The following is a 13,669-nucleotide window of genomic DNA, read 5'->3' on the forward strand; positions in this document are numbered from 1 at the left end:
GATGCAAATGCCAAATAAGCTTCAAAATTATTTGATTCATGTTCCTCTTACTAGCCAATGTATCATCATGCAAGCATTCACTTGTTCAATGTATCACAATTTTTTTGTTGCAAATGCTACAGATCAGAAACTCCATTCACCAAGAGAGAAGTCAAAACACATGGAAAGTCACAGTGAAGGCAGCACTTATACAAAACACTCATATAGAAAAAGCATTAATATTGTATGGCATTAAAAGCCAAAAGGGAGAATTGTTTTCCCAAATATAGTGTCTATGCCAGCGACAAGATGACGTCAGCAGATGGTGACCATGTTTAAAGGAGATAAGCTATTAAGGTTGTAGAAGGTAGAAACAGTGAGCATCATGTGTTTGGAATTTTCCTATTCAAGTCCCTAATAGGCAGGTAGGTAGCTAGATATATATGTTTTGATATATATATATATATATATATATATATATATATATACACGTACACACCTCACACACATATAGGGAGAAACGGAAGGGAAAAGAAGATGATACACTTACTTTATAAGCATAAGACATACAAATAATTGTAGAAACCCATGCCTCTAACCATATTTAAAATTCTTGAACACAAAATCAACATGATCAGATTAGGATAAAAAAGTCATTTACAATATCAAGACAGAAAAAAGATTAGTGAAAGAAACAAGTAAAAAAGAATAATGCCTGGTATCTCCTTTTGTTTTGTGACACCATATGTCGAGCTTTTGTTTGAACAGCCTTCATTGCATTCTTTGAGGTGTCCAAGAACCCCTTTGTTATTGTTCCAAGCGCACCTTCTTGAGTACCTCCAACTTGTGATGTCTCTCCTGTGAAGTCATCAACAACGGGAATCTTGGATGACTGGCGTATCCCAAATCCACTAGCTATGCGGCCAAATGTAGATTTTGCACCATCCAAAGGCTGTGTGTTGTCTTCAGTCAAAGACTCTGAAAATTTGAAGCCCTTCGCCCATGTTGAGAACCCAGAAGCTGAAAATCTAGATGTAGAAGGGTTACCAGTAGGAGGATTTGAAGTGGGGAAGACAGAAGCTGAATCTTCTGGAGCTGCATCCGGACCTTCACCCCTATCACTCTTCATCTCAATTCAAATAAAGGCCAAAACTTTTAAAGCTTTGAAGAAAGTAACATAGAAATAAGTGAATCACTGCATGATCAATAAAAGGAGGGCATAAACAGAAACATTAGTAGTGCAGATCAAGGTGCTCACTTAAAAAAGCAAGACAAACACATGCGCATACAAACAGAAGAATGCAGTATAATTAAGTAACACCAATAACCATAATAACTCATTCACAGATACATAAGCATTAATCTGCACAATCAATTTCTAAGAAAATGAGTCATCTGCATTCATCTAATTAGCATAATCATATAATACACAAAAGGAAATCAAACTATCACTTGCACTGCTAAATTCCTCTGAATGCATAAGATGATAAACACTCCCAGACGAGAGCATGTAAAAAATGTCTTTAAGAGCTTTCCTGACCTACTGAAAGCCAATGACAATATGAGTAAATTGAAAGAAAATAAACTCATATTGAGATATATTATTCCTAGTGCCAAGTACAAGACAGTTTCATAGAATATTATTCAAGTTGATAACTGTGTTTGCATGCCCTATAACAAACCAAGGTTGCATGGGAACGGGGTTACTTGGGGTACTTAGGGTACGGGTATGGGTACGGCTATTTTTTATAACAGGGGATGGGGCTACTTGGGTGTGTCAAACTTTATTTTTAATTATACTCTTATATTTATAGAAAATTTGAAATTATGAGTCATGACAATGGTTTTTCAAAACAAGAACAGTGACAAAGTTTGCAAATGTAATGTATTGCTTTCAGTTTCAGATTTGCTATATGTTTGTAATAATAATATATGATAAATGTTTAGATGCATAACAGAGAAGGCAGACTTTAAACATGAACAGGAAGATCATAAACCATATGACCATGACATATTGCAAATGATAAACTTCTGACTTTAACAGTGATAAAGTTTATTATTAATCAATATTGTATCAAAGTTTCAAATTGATTAGGTGTTGAATTAAGCTTGATAAACAACCAGCTGATACACAAACAAGAAATCGAAGAAAAAAATCAGAAATTTTAATCAAGGTCCTTAGCTATGATGCTCTCCAACGAGTACCTGGTACTTAGGATACGTGTACCCGGTACTTGGGTACATGGGTATGAGTATCAGGGGTGTGGGTACGAGAACCCATGCAACCTTGTAACAAACCTATTGCCAAACATTTGTCACTTGAAAAAAAAAGAGTCTAATGGAACTCAGATCTTCAAATATTTGCCTCTTTGGAAAGAACAATTCACGCACTGAAATTTGAGATACTCTTAATAGGGAAAGCAAAAACAAAATATATAAAGGCTACTTTACGTATTCCAACAAAGGAAGGTCTCCAAAAGCTTAATTTTGATGGTACATCACAGGGTAACCAATACTGCACAGGGACTGAAGTGGTGGTCAATGAAGCATCTAACAATCTAGAACTCGTTGATCATCCATGGGATGAATAGCAATGTAGTGTAGTAGAATCTGCATAATATCCTACAGGAGGAGTGTTTCATCACTCATTATTCAATAGACTTTCAAACATTGTTACAAGATGGAGAATAAGATTGCAGAATTCCTTGCTGATGAAAGCATTGAACAGCTCCCGTTTGCAGAAAAGGTTAGTGATTCCCCTCATTAATTGAACAATATCTAATTTGTTTTTGGAGGATTTTACACCCTCCCATTGTGGAACGAACCAACATTTTTATAAATTTGCAGTTTGATAATGACTCTAAAAGTAGGGTGACAACTGCCACCACCATGTCAGAACTTGGCACACATCATTCAGCTTTATGGCACCCTCTTAGGATTATGAGGGACTTGTTTTAAGCTTAATGGTCCCTATCTGGCAGCTCATTTCTGGCTGTTGCTGTTCAGGGTTTTCCTTTCTTTCTTGCAGGTTGTGACAATCAATGAATTCCAAAAAGTTCTTGTTTTATTGTTGTGTCTCTATTAGGGACTCTCTCATTCTTCGCCATCACTAGTCTTGATTTTCTTTGTATCATGTGGATAGTATAGGGTAATGGATTTCAAAGGTTCTTGATTCAGACTGTGCTTCCGAAAGGGCGAGCTCTTATGGCAGGATTATTTCAACCACTGCCTTACCAAACCTTCTGCATCCCAGATAAGATGACACAAAAGTTTGTTAGGACAGTTTGTCCAAGGAAAGCCTTGCTAGCATTGGAGCTCCACACACTACGGATTCCATAACTGCAGACTTGCTAAGCCTTGCTATTGTTGGACATTGTCACCTTCCAGACGATTCTGAGTAGGATCATCCCCAATGAAGGAAATGGTCATTATCAGGTCCAACTTTAAGTCACTCTCATGATGCATATTACAGTCCAATTTTCTGGCAATGTGCAGAAGGGATTTCTGAACTTGGCCAGATTTTCGGGTTATCATGTAGAAGCATTTAGATTTTTCCTAAAATTGCCTTTATATGTTAACTGGGGACTATTTTAAGGTGTGGGAGCCAAAATTTTGAGTGCCTCCAGCCTTCCATCTCTGTCCTTTAGTGGTGTTATAAGAACTAAAAGTTACTCACTTTTGGAGCTCGAGGTTACATTCAAGCCCAATTCTGAGTCTGATCCTGGTTCATAATGTGGATTTCTACCTAGAGGCTTTCATTGCTAGTTCTCTTCTTCTGATTTCTCTTTCTAAATGCTACTTTAACATATTTGGTATTATGATCTTTACATTGAGTTGCAGAATATTAGTACTCCTTACTTTTGTTTACCCTTAAGTAATTTTCTACGTTACCAAATTTGAGTGTCCAGCCCATGGACCAGATCCGTGTCTGTACCAGGTCTGGATTCGCGAACCGGTATGTACCAGATTCATACAGGGTCCGGATTTGACCCTATGAACTCATCAGGATTCGTGACAAACACACGGGGTCAAATCTGGACCCTGTATGAATCCATCACGAATCCACACAGACCCAAGAGAATCCAGCACAAATCACAAATCCACACAAACTTGGGTCTGTGTGGATTTGTGATAAATTCATGCAGGATCCAATGGGGAAAATTACTTGGACCTTCAAGAAATCAAAGTGCCACATCCTCCTATATCAATTGCCCCTCGGGTAGCAATTTTCCCCATTGTGGCAAGTTGTGGAAAGAACCACTTTCCTTGGGAAAGAACTTCACCTACTTTAACAATCTTATAAACAAAAATCTCTGAGTTTCTAGTGCAATTAACCCAAAAATCAATAATTTGTTTCACTTCTATTAGGATTTTAGTTATTTTGTATCAGCTTGTCTGTCAAACAAAAAGGGAGAATAATGTATTAAGAATTAATCATTAAAAAGGTGTTATTGAACAAGATAAGCTAGAAAATCAAACTTGAATATATTTTCTTCTGCATGTGCAGCTCTCAATATTGACCATGGTGCTACTTATATTTGCTATTAGACTTCCACATAATAGCTTGAACTTGCAGCCAAATGCCCTCAGAAAACTCAAACTTATCAACTCCCATTTCAGCGGAGGAAGTTGCTGCTATAGATGACAGCATACAGTAAACCTAATCAATGGGTGGCAATGGTCAGAAGCCAACAAAAACTTTGAAAAGGTCGTGTTGAGTTGAGTAAAGTTGTCTTGAGCTCTTTTGTAGCTATGCAGACTTTTATCCCATGCATTATGCTGACTAGATCTATAAATTTGAAGAAGATGCATAGCCATCTGATTTACATCCATCTATGATCTATCCATCAATTTGAGAATGGAATTCAATGCAGGTCAGTTTCTTTTTAGGATTAAGATCCTCTTTTTAGCTGACTCAAGAACTGCCATCTTCAAGAATCTATCAACTAGTACATAGACACAAGTAAAACCATGCCAATGTTTGCTAGTAAATAAACACGAAAAGATATATATGAAAACCAATTGCCAAGGGTTATTTGGTACTGCCAAACAAGTATATACTCTTTGCTTCTTATTTTGTAGGCTTGGCTAAGGCACAAACAGTACAGAATTTGATGAATGTCATGAAATCAGTTCAACAAAGTGCAAAATGAACAGTTAGTTGATATTGATCTTTTTGACTCGGAAACGGCCTACAACACTACTATAGTGATCCTCCCATGTTAATATGGTACTTTGCCTAACACTGTACACACAAGTGGCCTGAATAGCATGATTGTCATTCAATTCTTACACTCAATAGTCATGCCACCATTCAAGGCATAGTATGTGATACATCTGCAATAACTAAGTCATTTTTGTACTATTTAACCCAAGTTTTGGTCTCTTGTCCATGTGCACCAACCAGGGCCAGAAGGACTTGGGCCAAGGAAAATTCAAGCAATCTACAACTAAATTGGCAACTCCCTTCTTATGGATGAAGTTCACAATAGATATTGGTTTCCTTTCCCAAGTTATGGTGCTCCCAATGCTTAATGCCTAGACAATGAAAGAAGCCACTTGGTCTAATGTTGGACATTTCTTTAGTAGAGCAATGGATGTCTCACTATGATGGCACATGATTGCCTGAACAGATTGAGTGTACTGCTCCATCTGCATACTCAAAGCCTAGTTGGCATAATCGCCGAATACTCGACGATTTGCCACTAACCGCCGAGTTTTTCTCGGTGGTGAGTTTTTGGCAGTTTTACTCGCAGAAAAAAAAATCGCCAATTTTTTCAAAAAAGTTTTACAAAACGACATGGCCGAAAACATTACTTTTTTGACTGAAACTGTTTTACTACTTTGCTTCCTGCCATCAGTATTCTGCATGAGAATGCGATTTTGTACCCACTATGCATTTATATATATCTAAACTCTTCTTGTTTCTTTTGTGTTCTCTTTAATTAACTCATTCAATGCATCTTCTCATTGAAATTTGCAAAAGAAAATGTATTTTTTATTATATTTTAGTGGTTTTTTTAGGTTCCCGAGTTTTTTAAAAAAATTGGCCAATTTTTTCCTGAATAAACTTTTAGGGGCTTAGTGAGTTGTTGCTGAGTGAGAGTTTTCCAACTATGCTCAGATGCATTTATCCAATCTCAAATGGTCATTAAAAGTACAACTAATGTGAGAACCAACACAGAATACAGTTGATATTTTGATTCCTCGGATGCTTTCTATTCTGCAACTAACAAAACAAAAGTTCCTTAAACCTTTGGTGCGCCTATAATGACTCAATTTAATGGCATGATGAAGCAGCCAAGGTGGAAGATGTTGGAAAACTGTGAAAGGGAAAAAAAGGGAAAAAAATGAAAAAACTCATTTGATATGATTCTCCACTTTCAAGAGGGAGGGGACGAACAAATCTTGAAGGCGTTTTCTACCAGAATCTTTTGTTGCTTGCTGGGTTGGACCTGTTAATAGGTCACTTGGGGTTTGCCTTTTGTTCATGAAGATGGCTCCCCTGGATGTAGCCATCCCTAGTTCAGGCCAGGTTCTCTCCCAGCTTAATTAATAAAACATAACCTATAACAGAGAAAATAATTTGAATGTTTATTAGTACAGGTCATTCTTGAATGAGGCGGCTCTTAGCTAGACCTAGTGAGTTAATGATATAAACAATGTGTTTTACTTCTTACATGGCCAAAGGACCTTCTCCACGTACGCATAATACTTGTGTTTCAACAAAGTGTTAAGCACTTGCAGAATATAGCACCCAGATTTTATTCAAGTTCTGCTGAAAAATGGAAAAATCAAGACAGACAGCAAAAATGAAATTGTGAATAGCCAAGAAAAATCATTCCTCGTCAGCATGAATGTCAAGGGTGCATTGGTCAAGTAAAAAGGCATAGCCAACCATTAAAACAACCCTTCCTTGCTTTACAACTTTTTCAAAAATCAAGTTCAACAAAAGTATAGTGACATCATGTTTTAAATTCTACCTTAGTGAAGATTTGGCAACACAAATGGGTCCAATAGATGTTCAACACTTGGAAGATGATGATCATCATCACAATGATCTTCTTGGGAGGTCTATAATCAATGAGCAACCTCCGAAGTGCCATCTTTCTTTGGTGACGAAAAAAATAGGTCTGTTCAGAAAAATGCTATGCCTCATGTCTCTTTTCCACACATTCAGGAATCTTCCATTTCATCTCTTCATTATCTAGGTACAAGCAGGAAGGCTAGCATTAGAAACAGATAGTCATAAAGTTAAATCAACAGCATCATTCATTGTGTACTCTTAGGTATTACAATAGGAGACTGAAATGTCCTTGTAATCCTATAATATTTAGTTCAAGTGTTGATTTGTTGAAGAGGGTACTAATAGCTTGCACTGCATAGACATATTTTCCTGTGTTTGGGCCTCACCATAAAAGCACAGATTTCTTAAACTAATCAGCTTCTTACACTATCTAATATTGATGAGTGAAAGCTTAGAAAACACTTCTATAATGCTCTATCTATCTATTATGTTGTACCTATCTCACAGATTGCATGACCTTGGAAAAGATATTGTGGCTAATTAAAATATCACGTGCCTCTCATGGCACTAATATCCCAAAGTAACAATGGTGAGTAAATCTATCAACAAAGATCCAGGTTAAACCAGTCATGTATAATTGAAGATGAGGCATCATCAAAACATTCAGCCTGTCCATGAGGTTGAGCTTAATTGGTTAAAGTATTGAGTTTACACTATGAGAACCCACATTCAAGTCCCAAAGAGATATCTTGATATGGTAAATCAATGTAATTGTACTTACATTAAGCAGAAGAGATGAAATCTTCTTATATAGATTTACAAAGACAATGTTTCTAAAAGAAACAACCGTGAACTAAAGACAGAAGTTGAAACTACCTACAAAACTCTAATAACCACTAAAGAAATATTATAAATTTTTTAAACACTCCCTTGCGGTCATCATGTGAAACATTCTGCTACTGCTAAGATCCACCATGGATCTGCAAAAAGCCAGAATCCATCCAGAAAAGAATAAAGAAGGGTGCCCCCTACCACTGACTCTGCCACAGATATGAGTATGCCACTAACCCTCCCAAAATCAGCAAAGCATCTGACCAGAAATCATCACAAAACATCCAACTTGATGTTGGATAACAAAGTTGCTTTTCCTTGAAAACAAAGACAAACAGTGAGAATAGCTATAGCACGATTTTGAGAAAAAATCACAAACCTTCCAAACTTGGCCGATGAGCATGATGCCACAAAACAAACTTCAAAAAGCAATGATTTTTTAGGAAACAAATTGGATAATCTAGACACAATTTTTTAAGTGAAAAATTAATGAAAACCAGACAACAAAATCCGAGACATGGATCAACATACAAAGCATTGTTTTTGAGGAAAAATAGTAAAACCCAACTGATAATTTTCAAGAAAAAATTATTAACCTACCAGATAATTTTTAAGGAAAAAATATTAAAACAACAAAAGATCCCATGCAGCTTAGCAAATTAAAGAATCATAAATTTTTTGAGGGAAAAGTTTATGAAAACCCATCAGATATATTTTTAGGGAAAAAATTATGTGAACCCATCAGGAGATTTTTAAGTGAAAATTTTATGAAAACATATCAGAAACTTGTATGCGACAAAAGATGATAATTCATGTGGTAAAACAGCACATGCAAGAACATGCAACTCACAAAAAGTACATGCAAGTAACAAAATGCACATGCAAGCAACATGAAAATACAACCTTTGGAAATCAAAAAAAATTTGCCGAAACCAAGAAATCGCGCAATCAAAACCCTCAACCAAAATTGTGATTTTCAGCAAAAAAGTTCGAAGACAAACCACAAATTTCATAAAATACATCTTAACTATTTTTATAAACAAATCGAGATCAAAAGAGGGTCGATTTTTTCTTTAAAAATTCGCCAAATTTTATGAAATCCCATTGACCTGCTTTGATACCCTATTACACAAAGTACTTTGTAAAATATTTGATCTATTTACAAATGATCAAGACGATCATTATAAAGTATTTAAAAATGTACAATATAAAAAGTTTCTAATAAGAAACTTAAGAGGATCAAGTAATGGATCTTATCTAACTATATAATATTACATACAAAAAGATGACCATTAAAGTAATAAAATAATAATATTCTAATATATTATGCAAAGTAATTGGTAACATTTGATGTATTAACTAATGATCAATACAATCATTATAAAGAATTTACAAATATACAAAATAGAAAGTTTCTAATAAGATACTTAAGAAGATTGAGTAATTGATCTTATCTAGATAAATTACATTATATAAAACAAGATAACCATTAAAGTAATAAAACAATAATAACCTAATAAGCTCCCTTAATGGTCAAATAATCCACAATACCATGTTTTCCCCTAAATTTAACAAACTTATCTAGACCAAGAGGCTCGGCGAGAATGTATGTTGTCTAATTCATTGTTGGAACGTACTGCTCCTATCTCAACCAACTGTCGAATGTAATGAAAATAGAGGTCCACATATTTGATTCTTTCATGGAAGACCAAGCTCTTTGCAAGTTTAAGCACTCCCTGAAGCCAAGCAAGGGAGTCGGCCAACTCAAGATAAATACATATTCGCAAGCATTCAACAAAGCCAAACTGCGTCACAAGTTGCCTTAATAGCTCCTCAATACTCTACTTCTATGGAGGAGAATGAGACTGCATGATTGTTCTTAGAAGTCTAGGTAGCTGCACTAGATCCCAAACTGGACACATCCAAAAGTTGATGTCTTATCATCAACTGAACTTGCTCAATCTGAATCTGTAAACCCATTTAGTTTGGAATCATGACTCCTAGTGTTAATAAGTCCATAATCTGAGCTGCCCTTAAGATAAGCACAACACACACTTCACTGTTACCCAATGATCAACCTTGGCGGTTTTCATTAAGCATGAAATGTAGCTCACAATGAAATTGAGATCAAGTCTAGTGGCAGTGAGATAGATAAGACTACCCACTAATTGCCTGTAAATGGTTTCATCAATAGGTAGCTAACAACTTTAGTCCTTTCTCCATAGGTGTGGAAGCAAGTTTACAATACTACATACTAAACCTGTCAAGCAAGTTCCTAGCAGACTTAAACTGAGAAATAAAATGCTACCATTAGTCTGCCAAAACTCAATACCTAAACAATAATGGAGAAGCCCCAAATCTGTCATATCAAAATCCTTGCACATATCTTGTTTGATTTTTGCAATCAAATGTGTTGAACTGTCAGGTAATGATCAAGTCATCCACATAGAAAACAAGAAAGAGAATATCATCACCAAAGCATTCAATATACAAATTATTGTCAGAAGGGCAACGTTGAAAACCATGAGCAACCAAGTCCTCGTCAATCTTGATATACCACACTCGAGGGGCCTGTTTGAGCATAGAGAGTGCTTTCTTAAGTCTACAATCTTGGTGTTCTTTGTCACAACCTTGAAACCAGAAGGTTGCGTCATGTAGACTTCTTTGTACAACTCTTTGTTGAGGAAAGAACTCTTAATCCATCTGACGGAATTTGCTTCCAAACTAAGTTGCAATGGCAAGAAAAAGACGAATTGTTCTCAGATTGGCAATTAGAGCATAAGTCTCCTCATAATCAATGCCCTCCTGTTATATGAGCCCTCGAGCACCTAATATGGCCTTGTAGTTATCTAAGGTACCATCTGCGCAATACTTGACCTTATAGACCCATTTGCAACTAATGGGTTTCATCCATACACGAAGATCATAGAGAACACAAGTTTGATTTTTCATGACTCTGGTACTCCGCATCCATAGCCTATTCCCACATTGTATTATGATAATAGATAATCGTCTATGACTAGTTAATGGTAATCTATTATATATATTTAGTTAGCTTTAGTTAGTTGTAGCTCTTTTAACTTTCTTTCAACTAGAATAGAATGTTTCTATGTTTTACGATCGTTTCCTAAGGAAACATCATTCGATTCTTTTGTATATAATGACCTCTCCGTCTTTCTTAATAACATGCAAGTATTTTACCAATTACTCTGTAATATGGTATCAGAGCCTAGTTGAATTTTTTTTCTTTGAAAATAATAATTTCTTGTTCAAATTATCTAAACAATATTTTCAATATTATTTTTTTCTATATTTTTATTTGCTTCAAATCACATCCGGTTAGGGTTTCATCAACAATTCTGACTGGCTTTTTCAAAATCTTGGGCAAAATTGTGATTGTGACTTCTGTATCTACAAATCGCGGCTGCAACACAAAGTTATGCTCTCCAAATCGCGTCTAAAAAATCATGATTTCCAACTCTGAAATATCACTTTTTCTTGCCTGCAATTTCGTCCCATACATGGACTTCAGGCTCTATTTCTCCTGAGAAATCATGTCATTAATTAAATCTAGGATCAACTCACGATTTCCTTGGACATTTTTTCTGCAACTCAAGTCTATAAACAACCTCCAATGTTGTTTCTCCATTGTTCGCAACCAAAAACCACCACTTGAAAAAGGGTTGTTCTTGACGTCTATGCAAAGAAACGACCTCAGATCTGCTGCTTCCTACCACAAATCAACATTTTTCATTTTTTAGCCTCCAAAACTCCATTTTTCTACAAATCCGAGGTTTCATAGCTGCCAACTGAGTTTTTTTCAAAACACTAATTTTTGACCTTGGAAATTTTTTTTGGTTATAGATTCTTGGTGGGTTTTCCAAGAGCTCAACTGGGTTGTCGTCCGTTTTTTCTAGGTGCCTCGATTTTTGAGCCAGCAGATCCAGAAACCGACAACATATTCTTTTTGGGTTTTTCAAGCTCTCTTCTAAAGGTCACTCTCCAAATTTTGAGTCTTCCGTTTTTTGCCTCAAAGAACGTGCCTTCATAGATTTTCCCCTTTTTCTAGTGAAATACAAGCCATGGCATCTCTGACAAACATTCTACTCAAGCACAACTCAAAATTCAATGGTCAAAATTATGGCACTTGGAAGCAGCATATCATCGCAATTTTTTAATATCGGAACACTGATCAACTTGTTTTGGGTGTTGCAAAGCATCCAACTGCTCCTGGTCTTGATCAGAAATCTTAATAATCGCGAGGCGTTTGATGCTTCTCAAATTATCCGTGGCTAACGATCAGCTTTCTCAAATTCCATCTGGTAAGACAACTGTCAAAATCTGGACACATCTCAAAGGTCTTCATGAGACTTCTGACAAAAGCAGAGCTTTCTTTTTGAAGAACACTCTGTTTTCTATTGTCATGTTTGAGCAAACCTCGCTCTAGGCAAACCCGAATAGGATTCAAGAAATCTGTGATCAATTGCTTGCCATCGGTCGCAAGATGGAGGAAGAGGACATTGTGGTTATCACTCTTCGGAGTTTACCAAAGTCCTATGAGTATTTTATCGAGACTCTCAACATCACGTCTTCTGGTGTTGATTTGAAGTTCACTAATGTCTGCACACTTTTGCTTCAGTAAGATCGGTGGAAATAACAGTTTGGTAGCAATTCCAGCTGCACCTCCACAGAGCAGGCCTTTGCTGCTAAATCTTTTCAGAAGGATAAAGGCAAGTTTTAGCAGTTGTCTCAACAGAAGTCTTCTGCTCCAGCATTAGATGGTTCCCAGAAGAAGAACATCCAATGCAACTATTGCCACAAGTTTGGACACATGAAGGTTGAATGCCGAAAATGCTTAGCTCCACAATCTAAGTAATCAAGTTCGCAGCCCAAAGCGAACAGTGTAGAGCACACTAAGCAGACGAAATCTGTCGTTTATGCCTTCATGACTAAAAGACTTGAAGATCATGTGAAGTCGTCTGCCAAGTACATTGATGTAGGTGCCTCTCGTCACTTCACCCACCGTAGAGATTGGTTCACTGACTACCAACCTTACACAAACTCTGTTATTTTTTGTGGTAGAGAAGAGTACACTATTATCGGCAAAGGCAACATTCTGACTCAATCTGCTGGGACGAATCTCATTTTCCTCGATTTGTACTATGTTCTAAGGATGCAACTCAATCTGCTTTCAGTCAGTCAGTTACTGCGACATTCTCCACACTTGGATGTCACCTTTAGTTCACATCAGTGCACCATCACTAATAGGGCAACTCAGTCTATTGTTGCAGTGGGTCTTGAGGATCATGGTCTTTCCAACCTTACTAATTCTGGTGATTCTCGAGACTTACCTATGGCTGCTCGACGGTCTTCTAATAGCACACTTTGGCATCAACAATATGGGCACTTAAGTGTGCATTATCTCTCACAGCTTGCTCAAAAAGAGCTTGTTCTTGGATTGCTAGAGATTCAGACTCAACAGCTTGGAGTTTGTGATGCATGCCAAGCTGGGAAGCAACATCGTACACCTTTCACAAGTGGCGATTCATGACGAGCTTCTCAAGTACTTCAACTTCTTCATTGTCAATATTTGTAGCCCTATGACCACTCCTGTTGTTGGGTCCAGGTATTTTATGTTGTTTGTTGATGATTTCACTAGAAAAATGTGGGTATATTTCTTTAAAAAGTAATCAAATGCATTACCCGTATTTCATGAGTTTAAACCTTTAGTTGAACAAGAGTCTAGGAAGTCTATTATTACTCTTAGACCAAACAATGGGGGGATATTTTGTTCTAATGTTTTCTCTAGCTTCTTCGATACTCATAGCATCA

At 36.5% G+C, this 13,669-nt stretch overlaps 1 protein-coding gene across 2 annotated transcripts in view; it reads right to left on the minus strand.

Annotated features, from left to right (window-relative positions):
* PEN2 (PTEN 2) overlaps positions 1 to 13,669 on the minus strand; it is a 136,265-nt gene that overhangs the window by 83,474 nt on the left and 39,122 nt on the right. The window contains exons 2-3 of one of the 2 annotated variants that reach the window (XM_089800105.1): positions 6,963 to 7,186; positions 695 to 1,174 (exon numbers count right to left, since the gene is read on the minus strand). In XM_089800105.1, coding sequence (XP_089656231.1) covers positions 695 to 1,108 — 414 coding nt within the window. In that variant the 5' untranslated portion in view covers positions 1,109 to 1,174; positions 6,963 to 7,186. The remainder of the gene's footprint in view (positions 1 to 694; positions 1,175 to 6,962; positions 7,187 to 13,669) is intronic. The other variant, XM_089800104.1, reaches the window with a different exon arrangement.

The sequence above is a fragment of the Cupressus sempervirens genome, chromosome 9 (assembly GCF_028749045.1).
Source record: "Cupressus sempervirens isolate cs-2001-9-10 chromosome 9, ASM2874904v1, whole genome shotgun sequence".
Classification (NCBI taxonomy): Eukaryota; Viridiplantae; Streptophyta; class Pinopsida; order Cupressales; family Cupressaceae; genus Cupressus; species Cupressus sempervirens.